A 19,774-nucleotide genomic window follows, 5' to 3' on the forward strand; every position below is an offset into this window, starting at 1 on the left:
AACACTTCAAGCTTTCGTTAGCTTGTAAATAGTTTTCTACACTGGTTGATAGTATGAGGATGACAGCTGGTGATATTGAAAAATATTAACTCAAATGGTATAAAACAGAGTTACATTTAAAAATTATTAGAGTGAAAGGGTATGTTGAAAGCTGGTGTTAGTGTAACATTGCTTTATAGCTATCTAGCTGGGCTTTGCAAGTCTTAACAGCTCCTTTTTTTTTTTAATTCCTATGTGAAATCCCAGCTTCCTTAATTCAAGAGTTTTTTTGCAGTTGGCTTGAATAGAACCAGATTTTTATTCATTTACATTTCTTAATCAACTTTAGCTTGTGATCATATGTGCATGAAAATATGCTGTGAAAAATAAACAATTATGTATCTGAAGGTGACAATCCTAGGAGTAACACAAGTCTTTGGAGGGGCAACTATTAATATCTTTTGAGTTATCATGGGAAACTGTAGTAACGAGAGTGAGGCTCTTATGTAGTTTCTTAGAAACTCAATCGGCTCAATGGACATCAGAATCAGCTTTCTGCTCTGATCAAATTCTCACATAATTGGAGGAACAGTCTTCCTGTCCCTGGGTGGAGGTCATTCCAATACTGTAATCCTAGAGTATTTTCAGAACTTGTCTGTTTTTCCAGCCCAGTGAAATATTTTGGTTTCTTCCCCCTTTAAAGGTATGTATTTGTCTTCCAAGTCAAGAAATAGCATGGTCAGGAATGTGACCTAACAAGGAAGCAAAGTCCACATCTGCTTTGGAAGGCCTGTAGACATCTTACTGAAAGAATGGATAACTTCTGCCTCTGAGATAGACTGGATAACAGAAGAATGATCACATACCAATGCAGTTCCAAACCAGAACTTGTACCAAACTGGCTTTGAGCATTAGCAGAACTGGCAGGTGATAGTCTGCACCCAGTTGTATAGACTGTTTCTGGACAGGGTCTGTTTCTGGAGCAGGAAAGCTCTCTGCTGTGTCTCACCTGAGCCTGTTGAGCTTATGAAATTGCTGGTATTCCTACCTATAATTCATGGACAATCATGGAAAAGCTCAGATTTTATAAAATCAGAACGGCTAAGCACTCACTGTAGATTTTTTTTTGTCTTTAGGTTTACTACTGGAAAGTGCAGAGTCTATCCAGAAGGAGTAGACGACATGTAGAAAAGAAGATCTTGACTTTCAGGGGAAACAAGACTTTTGGAATGTTACCAGGGCTGGAGCCCTATAGTTCTTACAAGCTGAATGTTAGAGTTGCTAATGGTAAAGGAGAAGGACCAGCAAGCCCAGATAAAGTATTTAAGACCCCTGAAGGAGGTATGAAATGAAAAACCTAGATATTAAATTTAAATGTGGTTTACTTGGACTTCATAAAATAATAATCTGTCAATACAGTAATATTATTAAGAATTAATAATTCATTACCTGTTTTAGATTAATCTACTTTGTATTTACTCTCTGTTCTTTTTAAAAGTTCCTAGCTCACCCTCCTTTCTGAAGATTACTAACCCAACACTGGACTCTCTGACTCTGGAGTGGGGTTCACCTACCCATCCAAATGGTGTTTTGACATCATACACACTGAAGTTTCAGCCAAGTAAGTTAAATATTAATATACTTTGGAGGTTGGGTTTTTGGTCTTTCAGGCCCTTTCGAACCCAAGCTATTCTATGATTCTGTGATATAACTCAGGCAATATATCTACCAAATAATAATCCATTTCTGAAGAAAAATTTATATTAAATTTATAATGTACAAAAGATATTATTGCATTGTAGATGTCACGTTTGAAAAAGACTAATGTATTTTGATAACTGTAACTGTATTTGGAAAACTTTCCTTGCTCAAGTACAAGGTTAACATTTTTACCATTACTGTATTTCTTCAAACAGTACTTCACAGAAAAATGGACGTGATGTCCTACATATAAGTGGCATCTAAGTTAGATGCAAGATACTACTACTTTCAAATTCTATATTCTAACTGCAGAGAAAATGTCACCAAAAGTAAATCAAAATACGTCTATTTATATTGTTGTCTGCTTTTCCAGTTTTCATGGTATTATTATCCTAAAAAGAAAAATCCATAAATGTGCCATTTACTCATATCAGAGCCATCAAATCGCTTATTTTGAATCCCAGCTGCTTACTTTGCCGAGAAATTTGTAAGCAGTGACACTGGAAATGTAAAAGTTTCACTGCATAGAACAGATAAAGGAAGTTACTTTCTTCCACTTAACCAAATTCCATTAGACACAAGTAGCTTCAGTATTTTCTTTTCCTAAGCATACTGAACTTAGAGTTTCAGAACTTTTCAATAATCAGTGCTTCAGTTCTGCATAAGTTCAGATGATTTGATTTGAACTCATTTGCCTTGGATTCAGATATTTATGAGAATGGAACTTGACCTTAAAATCTTGCTGGTGTTTCCTATCTCCCAGTTGGATTTTACACAAAGGTGACTTTCTTTTGAAAGTGCATTTGCAGCAGGCAAGCAAAACAAATACATACAAACAACAAAAAAAGCCTTTTTAAAGACTATGACAGTGTATGCAGTTTTCCTAAATTTTTTGTTTTTCTTTTTTTTTGTAACAACAGTCAACAACACACACGAATTGGGTCCCTTGGTAGAGATAAGAATTCCTGCCAACGAGAGCAGCTTGATACTAAAAAATTTAAATTACAGCACACGGTACAAGTTTTACTTTAACGCACAAACTTCAGTTGGATCAGGAAGTCAGATAACTGAGGAAGCAGTAACAATTATGGATGAAGGTAAGATGGGTATGTATAAGGAAAATCCATTGAGTTTAAAAACCACTACAGATTGTATTGAACATCTGTATCTAAATATTGCTATTGCGTCCTTCCACTAGGGGAATAGCGCCTAGCATTTTTTTCTAGAACTTTCTTAACTGTATTATACTCTAATAAAGCATTTTATTTTAAAGAAAATACATAGGTTTTCTCCTGAAATGGGAGCCCCGAAAGAGGTGTAAAGCCTCTTCTTTTGATATCAACTCACAAGCTCTAAGACAAGCATTGGCCTTTCTGGGCTTCAAGTTCCACTTAACTTTACATATTTAGTGGTCTTTGCCTATTCACCCATCCTGCATCATTGATCAGCTTTGGTCACAGAGAAAAATACTGGAATGATGCAGGTTTGTGACTAGAGGAAGTTACTTCTTTTCTGTGTTATGCAACAGCTTCTGTGAAATCTAAATTTCTTTCACAATTCTGGCAAAAGAACTGTAAAACTGTTTAAATAAATTTGTCATCTATGGCCCCAAGTGACCAGTGTCATTGTATAGTATTTAAAAACTACCAAGTATATTGTTAATTCCTGTCACTCTTGATTTTTATATTTATAGCTGTTCTATAGCTTTGTTAAAGTTATTTTAAATTAAATATGGATACTTAATAAAGTAAGAAACATTTGAAGCCAACAGCAATTTTGGAACTTTTTTTATCATTTTGATCACCTTAATATTAAGTCTATTTTGATGCCATCTTTTCACATATTTTTCAAGTTCAGTAAAATTGTGGTTTATTGGAATTGCCATAGATGAGTCAGTATCCAATGCAATTTCTCTGTCAGGGTATTAAGGTTGCATATGAACTGCATTTATTTTAAATCTTGAATCCTAAAAAGCATGAGCAATAAAATTTTGTAAATGCATGTACATTAATTTTTGTCTTGTAGTAGTCTGTCAGTGTTTGGCATAAGTGAATTGTTTCTAATTTATTTTAATTACTACATTTTATCTAGTCTACATGCTTTCTATAATGAAATTATACATGTATGTTTCCTTTGGTGTTGTATCTAATTATATAGTGTTCCTATTCTTGTTTTCCTCCATTTAAGCTGGTATTCTCCGTCCTGCTGTAGATGCAGGCAAAGGTAAAATGAAACTGCATGATTTATTAATGGGTGGATTTTGCAGTGTGGCAAATGGGGAAATTGAAGTGGTAAGGACAGAAAATCTTGGACTACAGATTTTTGTTCAGTGCTGGAAAAAACAGTTGTGGGGTTTTTTTGTTTGGGTTTGTTGTTTTCAATTTTTTGTAAGGAATCCAGAATGCTTATTATTACCTTTCTTCTGTTTATTTTGCCCCAGAGTTCCAAGGGAATTCATTAGCTTTGCTTCAGCAAAGTCTAATTATTTCTGAACATTTAAAAGATGTATGTCACTGTCATAAATATTCAGGATCCAGGTGCACTAGCACTGATTAGCTTGAGTAGAAAAACCAGCACTTTTGCAAAGGAGATTCTTTTACTGCTTGTGCCATGTGCATTTTTTTATTTTAAAAAAGTATCTGCAGTCTGGATCTCACTGCGTATTAATGCTGCCCATTTGATCACATTTGCTTCATTTGCAAGCCAACTGTGCATAGGAGACAGATGACTGACAATACCCTCTGTCTGCTTCTCAGTTTGAGTATCAGATTGAATACACAGGCAAATGTCTTCCCACTGGGCTAGATTCACGTATCTTGTGAGTGAATACTTGAGGATATTTTAGTGAGTAGAAAACCTAGTATCATCCTTATTCGTGAATTCAGTAATATTTAGTTCTTTATGATCCAGTTTTGCACACAGTTTTTATGAATTTTGATACCCTCATTGTCAGAAGCAAAGGTTGTCCTGAGGACTATTAGATAGCTCAAACTCAGAAATATGTCTCTATATAGAGGTGTCATTTAATCACAGAGGTGTCATTAACACTAATGAGCACCTGTGCTGCAGATTCTCAGACCATAAACATCACAAATCAAAATCTGTACATGAAATACCCAATTTTTTTATAGACTTGGAAGAGACAGCCTAAATTGTTTTACATATAATTTCTCTTCACTTGATTATCAGGTGCTGTGAATGATAAAAGCCATAAGGAAGAAATTCATTCACTCAGTCTGGTATAAATCAGACAATATATAAATATACGTTTGCCTGCATTTGGGCATATATAGTATATATTTTTGTGTATATGTAAGTGTAGTCTAATATCAAATGTGTTTCTGGTGTGTGAAGTTGTGGAGTTATTTTAATGACAATTCTTTTGTACTATTTTAGTCTAGTTGTGGCTGGAAAGTCAGTACAGATTGGAACTATCAGATTGGCTTTAATCCTGGACATGCACAGCAGAAATGTAAATTAAGTTCTAATTATTTATAGCTGACTCTAAAAACTCATGCAAGGAAAAATGAGTTCTCTGTGTGAAACTGAGGTCTAATTATAGCTTTATCACAGTCTGTGGCTATCAGGAAGCATCTTATTTGTAAGATCAGCTGGAGCAGCTCACATTTCAGAGCTGTCATCTCAGATTCTCTGAAAACTAAGCAGATGTCTTTGTTTGGTTCCATGTTGTTTATGGTTTCAAAGTTTTAACATATTCCTGTAGCATCTAACTCTTACAATTGCAAAGAAAACTTTGGACCTGCAAACAGGAGGGAACTAAAGCCATAATGTCTGTTAGGACATCTGAGTTGCTGCAGGTCTGAGATGAGTGTTCTCAGTGGTTACACACATTACCATGTTAACTGCTTTGCTACTGATCAGGGACCATGAGTGAGGAAAAGGAGGATCATATTATCAGATGCCAAATTAGTTGGTCTCATGAGTGGGTAGATTTGGAAGATAGAAGTGCTCAGCCCACTCAAAAAGAAGCTGTACCCAGCAGTGAACTTTCCTTCCTCTGTTAAATGCAGGAGGGCCTACATGTCTACACAGTTCTTATTAATTTGCGCCCAAAGCCAAAACAAATTTAGATATTCCCAACCTTTTTGTGGTCCATCAAAAACATATCAGGTTTTTAGTTTTGAAAGGCAGAACTTACCAGGAAAATGTAATGATCCTCTTTCATTTTGAACACACTGATCCTGGAAGTTAAGCAGACTGTAGGTCCCAGATTCAGCCAGCCTGAACTGCTGAACTGAACTGTCTGCATTTGGTGTTTTCTACTGGATAGCTGCTCTGAACACCTGCAGCTTGGCCAGTCACAAATATTAGACACAAGGTCCTGGAGGAATTAAAATTATTTAAACCTTAGTGAGCTGTGCCACTTGGAACATATTTCACTTCTCAGAGTAAAACTGTAAAATAAAGTGCAGAGGGATATATTGCTGTGGTAAATCTAAGGATCTTAATGAACTCAATATTTTTACTGTCACGAGTCTACATGAGTAAATAATGAGATGTTATTTGCTAGATGAAAGAGCTATCCTCTTATATTGGTACTCCTATTTGACTTGCACTATCATTTTTCCTTTCCAATACTGTGATGTTATGAATGACATAAAATTGATCAAATTATGGTACTACAAAGAAAAAATAATTCTTTTTTTCTTAGCAACCTGTATTCTAAATGTGTCTGAAAACTTCATATGTGAAACACATGCATATACATATACAATACATATAGTTCATATGTATTATACCTAATGTTAGATATTCAGTATGCCCTGGTATTGCCATTTATATATTGGCATCTAACCACAGGCATGAGGTAACAGAAGTGTGAGAAGAATAACCCAATTACATATAAAAGAATTATAGTAGCAGCTGGAAAGTGACTCAGGTGATCACAGGAGTCAAGTCTTTTCTGTCCTTTCCCATTAGAAGTTTTAAATAATTGCCCTATAGAAGAAGGAAGAAAATTCCAATTTGACCAGTGGTAGAAATGAAAGTGGCTGGTTAAAATAAAGTCACAGAGGTGCATGTTTGTTGCAAGCTGAAGTGTAGGGAGTCATGGCGTGGCATGTCAGCCTCATTTCACAAGCCTTCTACTTTCACTTAGTTTATTTTTGATTTAGTCAACATTTATATTTGAAAACAAGGTATTTTAATCTGCACACACGCAGACACTGGTAACTGGTAGCCTTGAAATGCAATTAAAATAAATTTGTGAGATCACAGTAACCTTTAATTGTACCTAGTGCTTCCTGTCACTGGCACTCAATCTGGTCTGTCTTTTTCATGTGAACTTCGCATCTCGAGTGCTACTGACAGATAGTAATCCCTTTTGTTACAAAGGAGAAAAAACCCTCTGGGTTTGAAGCTATTCTTTTTTGGGTTTTTTGGCTGAATCACCAATATGTAACTCTTCACTGTAGGCTAGAAATCAGTCTCAACTTAGTTCTTATCTCTGATCTCTTTGTAGAATATCATCTCAGTTTTCTTTGTTCTGTGCAAAATGCTGTTCTTTAAATAATTTTCTCTGCCCACCATCTGTTTTCCCTCCCTCTTGAATCATCTCACATAATGTCTCCATATCTTTTGCTAATGATTTCAAGCTGCTTTTTTAGTCAAGTTAAGTGTAGTATTTTTTAATTGCTCCTTCAGCCACTCTCCCCCTGTGGACTTCTCCATTATGTATCTGTGATTCTTTCAGTACAGCCTGCTATGCAGAACCACTGTTTTGTCCTCTTTTAAGTTTACTGGGAACAATGCTGATGCTTTGCATGCTAGACTGGAGAAAGTGATTAATATCACTCTGCAAAAATTCCTGCAAATACCTTCTGCTTTGTAGATGTCGTGCAAAATCCATGCCACACCAAATGCTTATCAGTGACTGGATTTTTTTCATTTCTTCTTTGGCTTCTGTATTTCTTGCACTACAGAAATGCTCTTGCAATTGGCCTAAATAATCTCAGAAGTGACTAGTACCCATTTCTCACTGCCAGGAATGGAATTCACTCCTACTGTTATACTAAAGTTTGAATTTCATACTGTGAATGTTAAAAAGGCAAAGAAAAGTAAACTCCATTTCTGTGTCTGACAGGCTCTGGCAGAATCTATTACCTTTTTTCCTTTGTTTTTTTCTTGTGCAAGTGTGGGTTTTTTCCTTTAAATTAACTTTTCTCTTTATATACACATTTTAACTAATTGCCTGTGATACATTGTTTTGCGTGCGGTTTTTTCCCATTTGACACTAATCTTCAAATTTGTGCTTGTCACTCACCTAACATTTTTTCCTGAATATCAGGTGAATTCCATGAAAATTCCTAAAGTTTAGTCACTTTGGGGATTATTTGATTTATTCTTGTTCTGTACTAAATCTTGAGAAAGTGTACCTGTGTCATTGTTAAAATACCTTCTGATCTCATGTCCTATCTTATTAAATTCTATTGATTCCGCAGTCCAGATATAACTGTTACGTGAAGGAATTGGGTTCCTGAAAGGCTGAAAAAGTAAATAAAATTCTACCCAAAAACCCCAGTAAAAATGCACTGGAATTAATTTGAAAAGAAGGGAAAATTTTACTTTGAGCCTAGGCCTCTTTCTCAGCAGCTGGCAAATGCTTTTATATGATACTACAGGAATAAAACCATACTCAGAAGTGCCAGCCAAACTTTGCATTGTATTGGTGCAGGAATACAAAAAGCTTAATTTGCCAGAGGTAGCTGAAAGAGTGGGTCTGTATAAAACTTGTAACTTATTAACAGTCCATTCCCATGGTTTTCAGAGTGATGTTTTCGCACACTGCTGCAGATTGTGGTGCATGGTCACAGCTGAGAGAGCACAGTGCTCTGCTCCCCAGGACAAAGCTTTCTGCCAGCTGACAATTGCATGTTTTCCATTTGTGAACAGTGCTGGGAAACATATTGAAGAACTGAGAGGTTAATTATAACTAGAGGTGTGGTGATTGAGAAGACAAGGGTCTGGGTGGATTGAAGACAAGCTTTAAGTGTTGTAACCAGTTCACCTCCAGGCTTTCATCACCTCAGGATCCATCAGCTGTCTTTTATCTTCTTCTGTGTGTAGTCATATTGCAAATATGGCACATTTAACAGACTTAAGTAAAACTTTGCAGGCCTAATGGCTAATGAGATCAAGCAACAGTGCAAAAGAGGAGAACTGAAAAAAATAGTAATTTTGTAAAGAAGTGTCCTACTGAACAAATTTCCTGGGGCACTGTATGCAGTGGTAAAAAACCACAGAATTTAAATCTGACCAAATACTACATGTGGGTAAATCTGTACAAACAGCTATTGGTAAGAATCAGGTATACCTCTGATAAATATAAGCATAAATCAGTCACTTGAGAGGATTTAGAAACTAAGATACCACGGAAATTAAGGTAAGTTTCAGAGCCAACTTGATTGTTATATGCAATCATATAAACAGAAAGACTTTTACCAGATGCTTTAGTCTAGCAGGCAACTCTTTAATGAAAGCAGAAACTGGAAACTGGAAATGGAAAAATACCCCACAAGATAAGATTATTGAATTTACTTAGTGTTACAGAAGCTCTCTATCATCTGTAGACTTTTACAGAAGATGAAACAGTTTCCTTCATCCCCATGTGCTCAGGCATGAGAAGGGACAAGTTAGGGGTAATGCTGTGGCATCTGTTTGCAGGAGTACAAAACAGATTATTGCAAAGAGTTTTTTCTGTCTTTAACATTGTGACAAATAGCAGTCATATGGTTGTGCTGCTAATTAGATATCTGAAGAAGAAAAAATCCAGGAAAATATGGCTTTGAGAAAATACAATTTAATGGAACAAAACAAAGTCATATTTCAAATACAAACCACTTGTTTTCTTGGCACAGCAAAAATGCTGAGATGGTGATTGAAACAAACACCTGCTCCTATGTGCAAATCAGGAAGGAAGTTTATACATCCTGTCTGCAATCTCAGACTCCTGCACCCTCCTAAATTTAGAGACTGCTATTCATTCCTCTTGCTACCTCCAAGTGGCACAGAGGAACAGAATCTAATCCCCTTGCTTTACCATAGTGTGTATGGTTACATGCTAGATTTCCCATAGACAGCTCTGGCTTTGATATTTCTTAGGGTGTGGTTGTCTGGTCGTTTTTTTTTAAATCTAGTGCTTTCTATGGTATTTTGTTCAGGTGGTTTTAACCAAGAAATAAAACTATTCTTCATTATTTAAATAATATATTCCTTATTATTTTGGTTGGTGAAAGAAAATATATAAGCACAACTTAGCTACGAAGACATCAGATGAGGGAGTAATACAGATTGAATTGTTGAATGAGTACTACTGGAACAGAGTTAAGAAGAAAAATTTGAGGATGTTAAGATGCAAATATGGAGATAAAAAATTTTATTTTCTAAAAAATTGTAATAAGAATACATTCTCAGAAGAACAGATAGAATTTGCATAATTTAGGTATTTTAAAAATACTCAGAGACCATAGTTCTCTAGACACGGTAATCATATTATTTAGATTGTTCTAAGGGCCCAAGTAAGCCATTTTCTCTTTCCATATAACTTGGAACTTTTTCCAGTTGGCATATAGACAATGCCAGCCTGTTAAATGAAGAAAATAATTTAAGTGGATAGATAAATTCTGTGCAGCCCCTCTTGCCTTGATAACAGGCTTTTGCTCATTTTATTTTCTTCTGTAGATGAAGCCATCTGTCATTTGTCTTTACTGAGACTAGGTGTTTACCTCCAATGCTTCATGGTCCTTTGGAAAGCCTTTTTAATTTTTCTTTAAAGAAAAGATACTTTTAGCAGGATAGAAAAGTCAGTGGCAAAGTGAGGCATTTTCAGTTAAAATTAACTTCTTGCCTTTGAGGAGCATCCTCTTTGTATTTGCACTATTACAGCATTAGAACTATTAAAATCTATTTTCTCATTAATATTAGGCAAGTAGAGATACATGTCCATTTGTAACAAGCATAATTAGAGCTAAGGTATGAGCAAAGAATTGAGGTATGAGTAAAGAGGTTGCTAATTTCAGAATGCTGAAGAGAGAAGCTCTTCTTTTCATAGATATGGCCATTATGTATATCTGTGAAAGGTACTGTTGTCTAACCAGAATGGCAGCAGTAAGACACAATACCTCACAATGGGCAGCCTCTTGCATTCCAGCGATTTGTGTCCTTCACACCAGAGTATTTTGATATTGGCTTTCCAGTATCTGATGTCTAGTGTTCCAATGTCTAAAGGGGCCATGAATCCACACTATTAACAAAAGCTGGTTTTGGGAATGCCCTGGGAAAGTAAAGCTGGCAGTACATACATACTTCAGTTTGTTTTCAAATACATGTGTATCACTTAGGTGTTTCATATTTTAACAAGTAAAACTAATTGAATCCTGCATGATCTTAGAATGTGCATGTGTTATTTATTTAACAGGTAAGGTTTTACTGTATTATTTATTCACTACTTTTTGATGCAAAGTGTTTTTACTCTTTATTTTTTCTTTCCTACTATCTCTGATGGTGAAGGATATTCAGAAATCCTTTTTGCAACCTCCCCAGTCATGCACACTGTCCGTCCAACATTCTATAAGGGTATTGTCTTCCTTTTTTATCATTATCAATGCAGTAGATCCAAATTCCTATAAGGGCTTGCAGTTGGGGCATTTGCAGTCCATTCAGTGCCACGTGCCATAAAGGGAGGTGTGTATCACCTTCATGTCTCCTTTCATCCTGCCATTTCCCATCACTCTGACAATGTTCTCACTTTCCAGCTGTCTGCATTTTACTTCCAGATGAATAGAAATAATGTTTTTCATAATTTTGGTAGTTAGGTACTTTTTAAGTATTTGGCAGTTTTTGTGGTACAGTGCATGCTCAGTAGAATACATAGATTATAATTTCATAGTGTAGTAACTGCCTCGGATTCCATTTCAAAATACAGTACTTGAGTCACTAATTTCCAGTAATGGAACCAATGACAAATGTGCTATACTTTCCCTCTATATGGTCTAAATTAACATAGTAACTTCTTTTAATATTTTTTTTTAATTTATGAAGTCACAACTGCATATTCTGCTTTGTTTTTCTATTGTGCATTTAGTTCAACCACTTTATCCAAGGATCAGAAATGTTACAACAGCTGCTGCTGAGACCTATGCCAATATCAGTTGGGAGTATGAGGGACCAGATCATGCGAACTTTTATGTTGAATATGGTGTAGCAGGCAGTAAGAAGTCATTTCATTAAATTCTGCTAAAGTGTTCAGATGTATTTTTTAAAGATTCTTGTAGTAAATGGGGTCTTAAATTGACCCAGTGTTAACGATAGCTCTTAAATGTTAAGAATGATTTTTTAATTTAATCGGGAAGAGCAAACAATTTTCTTTTTAGTAAAATTCAATGTTTAGCAGGTATTTGCTGCATAGATAGAATATGAACCTTTGTTCCTTTGTATTATTTTATAAATTCTTTTGAACGTGTACTTCAAAAAATGTAGTTTGCCTGAAGTTGTTTATCCTGAAGTGATTATATGTGTAAAAGCTTGATTACTTGCATTGAAGTAGGATATAAGAGTTTTCCTAAATCATGCCCAATTCAGGGGAAAAAAAAAAGATTAAATATGATATTCCTTCTTAAATTAAAGCTTAAAATAAGATAGAAATCAATTAATGTACTTTTATGCCTAAAACCAAGTTTAAATCTTTGATAACACCCATAATAATTAGAACAAAGTTAGCTAATAAAAGCAAGATACTTCTTTTCAAATACCCCATCCTTCTAAAATTGTCAATAAAGGTGACTATTCTAAAAATTGGAATAGAAATGCATTTTTCTGGATACTGGTCAAATAAATAGCTGAGACTGTCCTAGAAAAAAGATATGAGACATTCAGATTTTGAAGTAGAACTTCTTGACCAAAGTAAGTATTGACTGAAACTGCAAAAGTGTCATTTAAATAAATTACTAAAATCTATTTTGATGTATCTTACAAGTTCATAAGCATTTTAAAAATAAATTAAATTTGTATTACTTTAGTACAATGGAACAAATGTTTAAAATAGTTTTGTAATTACTGTACAACATCTTCTTGAATATATTGCATGTAATTTATTAACCATGATTTTATATAATATTATTTTTGAGAGAACAGTTTTTTTTTTTAAATGATCCATAGTTTAGTCAAGTAACTGTCAGTAGTACTCTGTCTTGAAACTTTCAGTAATATGGAGAAAATTAAAATTCCAATATGTTGTTTTCCTAAAATTTTATAGGCAAAGAAGATTGGAAAAAAGAAATTGTAAATGGTTCTCGAAGCTTCTTTGTCTTAAAGGGTTTAACGCCAGGAACAGCATATAAAGTCCGGGTTGGTGCTGAGGGCCTGTCTGGTTTTAGGAGTTCAGAGGATGTGTTTGAGACAGGTCCAGGTGAGGCACACTGTACCAGTTCTGTATCGTAGTCAGAATCATGGTAGACCAAGTGCTGAAATGCTGAACTGCTTCTAGCCAAGAGATGTTGCAGCTAGAATCTTTGCATGTTCCTTTTTTAGAGCAATGTTAAATTATTTTATAAACTCCTCAATAATGCCAGCACATTTATATGTAGATTATGAATGTTTCCATCCTTTCAATTCACTCTACTTGACTGATGTTTGTACTAGGGGCAAGATATGCCCTGCTCCATCTCTGTGCTGTGCACTGAAGATGACCTATTTCTTATATTTCCAATTAGTATAATTAGATGGCTGTATTTAAATAATGTCTCTTTTTATTGTGCTAAAATATTGGCATAATCAGAAAGTGCAGATTCAATTTGATGTCTCATATAATCTATTTATACTAATGTTAAAACATTCCTACTTGTAAATCACTCTTTTCCTGCCATATACTGGTTTTATGAGGATTTTGATGTCACACATATATCCTGGGAATCAATAAGCCTGTTTAAGTTCCTTATGTTCATACTGCAGTCCTATTTCTTCATAAGCAAATCAGCAATGCCTGCCAATTTCCACTCAGTGAAAATGTCCTATTGGAGATTTTTGATGTTATGCTGAATATGTTTTTGCCATCACATGCCATGCCATCAGCATGCTCTTGGTCAGCTGTTATTATTTTTGTCTTAGCCTCTTCTGCTTATTCCAAGCATTTTGGTCAGTGCATAGTTATATAGCAGTAGCCCCACCAACTCCAGAATGTTATGTTATAAGAAAGTAATTTAAATATGAAAATACACTTGAACATTATATAAAAATTATCAGGCAACAAAGTAGATAATGGGTATGCCAGTTTAAAAGTGAGCATTTTCTAAAATCATCTCTTTTTTTTGCTTTGTTTTGTTTCATTTCTGTTAAGAGTTTATCATGTTGCAGGACAGCTTTGATAATATGGTGCTGAGTAACAGTGCCAGGCAAACATGCATGGGCTAAACACAGAGTCAGAAACAGCTAGTGGTACAAAAGCCTACTTGTAAAATTTTACGCAAATACACATCCAAAGCCTAAGGAGCAGTAAACAAGGATCAAGACTATAATATAATTCAAAATAAGCTGAATGGAAACCTTCCCAAAAGCATCTCTCTGCATAAAATATACTGAGCCAGGAGATAAGAATTCCTGTACTTACCCAGTCATGTTGACTCATGCCCTTGAGTAATTAAGGAAGAAGGGACTTTAAAGACACTCCTTTCTACTTCTTGATAATGGAAAGGTTCAAGGTCCAGCATGAAATTATAAGTATAGCCTAATCTTCTTCCAGAAAAATCTTGTGTCACACTGTCTTCAGCCCAGGTCAAAGCTTTTGCCTCATATATGAAACAATTTTTTCTTTGACAAGCATTCCTGTGGAGTGTCTTCTCAGTGTGCAGGTTTATCCTTTTGGGCCTTCCCGGTACAGTGCTCTGCATTGGCTCCTGCATTAGTGGTTCACCAACATGCAAGATTTTTCTGCCTGATGCAAATAATTTGCTTAGCATAGGCAGAAAATGTGCCCTTTTTAAAGATGCACAGAGATCTAGAAACCCTTTCCTGCTGGAAATTCAGTAGTTAATACAGGAAGCTGCATAAGTAAGTTTTCATCTTTACTCTTTCCCATCTATCTTGCATATTTTTATGCATGAGTTTGGCTTGATGCCATTTCTTACTACATTTGAATGTGAATTGTGTTTTTGCGTTTTGTCACAGTATGCATTATATAACATTTAATGCCTTATTATAAACACAGATGTGCAAAACTCAAAATAATTTTAACCTTAACGTGAAATCAAAGTTTTCTTTTATTTTGATTCGTAGTTCAGAGGAAGATTGCCTTTGTGATTTTTTTAATTGCCACTTTTTTATATTTATATATTTATGTATATTTACATGGGGCATAAAAAGTATAAATATATAGGTATATAAATTATATATTTATGTAACATATAGAGAATTTCATGCAAAAATAGTTTAAATTATTGTGCATATAAGCATCAGTTTCTAAAATATCAGAAAACATAAACAAGGTGTGAGAAATCTCCTGATTTTATCTCCACAGTAGCCAGGCACATTAACTCATTGAATATTTAAATGAAAATCGAGTCATGACTTTGCCCAGTAAGACCAAAAAGAAGCATTTAAAGAAAGAGTTAATTTAGCCTAATACTTCTAAAGTGGAATACATTGATCTTCTGTATGAAATGGACTGGAGATACTGTATCCAGACATCAGAAGTACTTTGCATTTTGATACAATCCCTCAGGAACATGGGACCATTGACAGCTGCTTTTCCAAGCTACCTGTCTGACTCCTTCTTCACTAGAAAATAACACTGAGACATGGGCTTGAGTTTTGTATATTGGGCAGCACTTCATGGAGTTTCATACTCTTGGGTTTTGGGTCTAGAGAAGAAGCTGCAGAATGAGAAAGATAGGTTTGGATGCATGTTCATCTTCCTTCATTTTGTATTTTCTGTCTGGAGCATGCAACCCCAACTCCTCTCACCCTTCCCACTTTCTCCCAACAGCAAATCCTAAATCCAGTTGCCTGTAGTGTGTTTCCAAACAGTGGAGTAGAAAATAATCTTCACCAGATTAATCCTCCTACTGTGTTGGAGACCAGTAGATGCAGCCCCTAGATCACATAGATAATTCCTGTCCTTATTAGTGCCTGAAGTGTTTTCTGTGTAGTTTCCTTATTATTTATATTATCTTTCAGCTAGAGTCAGCATTTGGAGATAAACAGTGCCAAGGAAAGGTTTCCTGATTGCATCATGTAAAGCCCTAATTAATGCTAAATCATGGCAATCATGATAAATTGTAGGATGAGGTATGGGTTTGAGGAAAGGAAGAAAACATGAAGCTTAATAAGGTTTTAAAGGATGCTTCATTGTTGATTTTTAGTTGAATTTGAATGTTAGGGCCCTTGAATGACCCATGTGTTTCCCTATTTCAGACTGATGGGAATGCATTAGCTAATGAGTATTGGCTTTTTATTCATTTTGAGAATGCAATTGACATGTTTGTGTAAATTATAATTTGCAATTTCATTTCAGTAGTTTAATTAATGCAAAATGGTTGAGAATAGTTTTGAGGTTTGTGGAAAGCAATGTAGTATGTGAGTAGATTTTGCAGATTAGTTCCTAAGCTTAAATGTAAGCAAACTTCTTGTATACTGAAAAGTATGTTCTATGCATATGTGCTTGAAAACATTTTAAATAATGAAAATATTCACAAAATACAGTATCACTGTTTTTCTTAATACTATCTCTTTTTTCACAGTGAATGTTATTCTTTATGAACAGTATATTGGCTATTATTTATTTGAATTAGCATAGCATTTAAATGCAGCAAAACATAATTTTTCTTCTTTTATCTCTAGCAATGGCAAGCCGGCAGGTAGACATCGCTACTCAAGGATGGTTCATTGGGCTCATGTGTGCTGTTGCTCTTCTGATCTTGATTTTACTGATTGTTTGCTTCATAAGGAGGAATAAGGGTGGCAAGTATCCAGGTATGCTATTTAACAGGGATAGTAAAATTATTCTGTTGGTATCCCACTAAGACAGATCTCAGGTTTACTGGAAAATCACATTTTCTGCTGGTTTACATTTACACTGTGCATATGGCAAATCAGTCTTATCATTTGGTGGGCTTGACATTGGTAGAACTACACAATGTAAGCCTTCTATCAAAACATGTATTCCTCCTGGTGTGCATATTATAAAAGGCATGTATTTGTGTGTGTGTATGTGGGTATATATGTGTGTATATATATATCTTTCCCTGGTCTTATATTTCTTTTTATGTAGTAGCTCCACAGACCAAAGCTCTCTTGAAAACGATAGTGAGAACTAGTTTACACAGTACAGCCAGATTGGCCCTCAAAGAAGCTGTTGAAGTATGAGTGACTATGAACAAACTTCACGTGACCAGCAAAGGATAATCTGATTTTTCATTCTCCTATTCTAGCTACAATAGGAAGCACAGTTGCTAAGTTTCATGTAAAATCTTGATTTCATGAAAAAATTATTTTCTCTATTACAGACTCCAAAGGTTTGGAAATTACATAAATATCCAGACTCTAGAATGCTTATTTAAAGTCAGCTCAAACTTCTTGAAGTTCATACTCTTAGCTTGGGCATGAAAAAAATGGATGCACTTAGAAAAGTACAAAATAAAATTCCATACTTTGTTTTATTTTCTCCTGCTTGTTTTGACCAGTGCACTTCTGAAAATTAGCATCAGGGAACACTAAGAACTTTACTTCTTCATAGGGAAATTTGCTGGAATAGCACAGCAGATTATTTTTATGAGAAAATCACCTTATTAAGTAGAAGAATGATACTCTGCCCAATCTAACTGCTAGATTGTTTTACAGAGAGAGCAAAGATTTGTGGTGACAGCAAAAATTAGCTAGAGAAGTATCTGCTCCAGCTGCCTATGCCCATGAAGAAAGCACAGAAGATTAAGGAGCACAGTGTTATGTAGAGTTATATGACAGGGTGAGGACATAATCTTAGGGGTTTTTTCCTAATATTTGGCTTTTTAAAGAGAAAATGAGATAACACTGGATATAGAAAAAGTGACTCAGGAGACTGAAACACATGAAGTGATGAAACTGAATAGAATAGGGAGGACTTGGATCTAGAAGAAGGTAAAAGAGAGTTTTTGAGTAAAACTGTAGAGGGCACTTGGATGCTAAGGTTGTCATTACTTGGTGGATCCCTGATATTCTGTCCTTTTCTCTGCTTCTGCAGAATTATTAGTTGTATACATTTTTTAATGCACATATACATATGCATATACACACACATGTATAAAGGTGGACCTGGACTGTTTATGAGATTTTCAGAATCAGTATGTAGGGGTCTTTATAGCAGTGACTTTGTATTTCTTATGCCATTGCAAATGTACTGTTCCACGGGTAGTGACAAATGGAAAGCACTAAGTTATGAAATCTATGACAATTGAAGTTATGAACTCTCTTTCATCGTAATTTTTGCATGTCATTTTAAGGTTGCCTGTGGTTTGTAGAAAGTAATCAATTACTTCAGTGTGAATTATAGCAACCTGACATATCTCAAGGTATTATGTGTAACTGTAATTATGGACTTAGTAAATACTGTCAGGAATTATTCATATCCTCTTAAATAACAGCATATAAATTAATGATGTACAAATTAAGTGTGGAAATTACAAGAGTAAAAGACAAGAAATAGTGTATTGGATTATATAACTGTATCTGCTAAACAAAGGAAAAATTTGAATAGATGCCAGAAAAACAGAAATGAAAAGGCAAAAGGAAGAATCATAAAGATAATTCTTAAAGTTAGTATATTATTTTACCCTGTCAGCTATCTTAACTTACAGGAATGTATGTTATCTGTAAATATCTGACCCCTCAGGTGCTGGTGGGTTTTTCTGTCAGTGTGCTACATTTATTATTTTATAGGGACAAGTTATATGTCTGGATTTATTCCCACCAGTGAACAAGGATTAAACCTAAACCCAGAAGTTACATGAGATACAATTGTGTTAAATTTAGGTTCCAGTGTATGTGACTCTGCATTGGGTTTGATTGTGCTGTGGAAAAAAACAAATTAACAAACAATGCCTATTTTTTTCCAGTATTAATAATTCTTAAAATACTATCGAAAATCTCTGGAGTCTCCCTACATGAAATTAAAGCAGAAAGTGTACAAACTGACAGTGAACAACAGTGAATCTGATTCAGTTTTATCAATCAGCATGAGAAGAATATAAAGAAGAAATAGAGAGCATCAAGTAGAACTAAATTATTCAAATTTGATTAAACAATAGCTCTATTAATAATATAAATAACTAAGTTATTCAATAGCTCTATTAATAATATAAATAAGTTATTTTAGTAGGATTTTTAACAAATTTTTCTCTTTAGTGCTAGAAATAAAAGAAAGGAAAACATACTACTAATACAAAATGACATACAGTCTTTTATACTTGAATGAAAATAAAATTCTATATCTAATTAACAGATGTTTTTTCATAAGAAAAAATGTATTAGCCTAAGGCTCTATTTAAGAAAATTGTTTTTATTCAAACCACGTTCCTGCCAAGTGTGATCAGTTTGAGAAATTAAGGTCTTAGACTTTCTTGTCTTGCAGTTTCATGACAAAAATTACTATTTCAAATGTTTTAGTGAAGGAAAAGGAGGATGCACATGCAGATCCAGAAATACAGCCTATGAAGGAAGATGATGGAACGTTTGGTGAATACAGGTGAGCAGCTGATGTGGTTTGTCATGTTCACTGTTCATGTCACACATGTACTGTATATAGTATCACACTTATTAATTCAAGACTAACTTTTTTTCTGTGTCAAAGATTCTGTACCCAGTGTTATATAGAACTAAAAATAGCATTTCAACCATACCATTAGAAAAAAAAATTACCCAAGCTTAGTATAAGCCATATGCTAATGCAAAGTGAAATCCAGATTCAAACGCAATTGTATGTGTTTGAAAGTCAAAGTGTGGAATCTTTATTTACAAAGCCATCTTTCAGATAGCTCAAATGCCAGATACAGTGTCCTTTCAGTTAGGGCACTATGTTGAGCCTTATGGTTTTTGAAAATAAATTTCTAAT

At 34.7% G+C, this 19,774-nt stretch overlaps 1 protein-coding gene across 18 annotated transcripts in view; it reads left to right on the forward strand.

Annotated features, from left to right (window-relative positions):
* The window catches only part of NRCAM (neuronal cell adhesion molecule), a 99,258-nt gene that overhangs the window by 66,945 nt on the left and 12,539 nt on the right, over positions 1-19,774 (forward strand). For 9 of the 18 annotated variants that reach the window (XM_085043319.1, XM_085043217.1, XM_085043240.1 and 6 more), the window contains 9 exons: positions 1,116-1,320; positions 1,478-1,600; positions 2,601-2,777; positions 3,868-3,903; positions 11,209-11,274; positions 11,783-11,908; positions 12,953-13,105; positions 16,531-16,662; positions 19,330-19,408. In XM_085043319.1, coding sequence (XP_084899445.1) covers positions 1,116-1,320; positions 1,478-1,600; positions 2,601-2,777; positions 3,868-3,903; positions 11,209-11,274; positions 11,783-11,908; positions 12,953-13,105; positions 16,531-16,662; positions 19,330-19,408 — 1,097 coding nt within the window. Of the gene's footprint in view, positions 1-1,115; positions 1,321-1,477; positions 1,601-2,600; positions 2,787-3,867; positions 3,904-11,208; positions 11,275-11,782; positions 11,909-12,952; positions 13,106-16,530; positions 16,663-19,329; positions 19,409-19,774 lie in introns of all 18 variants that reach the window. The other 9 variants (XM_085043328.1, XM_085043337.1, XM_085043263.1 and 6 more) reach the window with 6 other exon arrangements.

The sequence above is a fragment of the Lichenostomus cassidix genome, chromosome 1Aa (genome assembly GCF_008360975.1).
Source record: "Lichenostomus cassidix isolate B80296 chromosome 1Aa, HeHo_3.0, whole genome shotgun sequence".
NCBI classification, from domain to species: Eukaryota; Metazoa; Chordata; class Aves; order Passeriformes; family Meliphagidae; genus Lichenostomus; species Lichenostomus cassidix.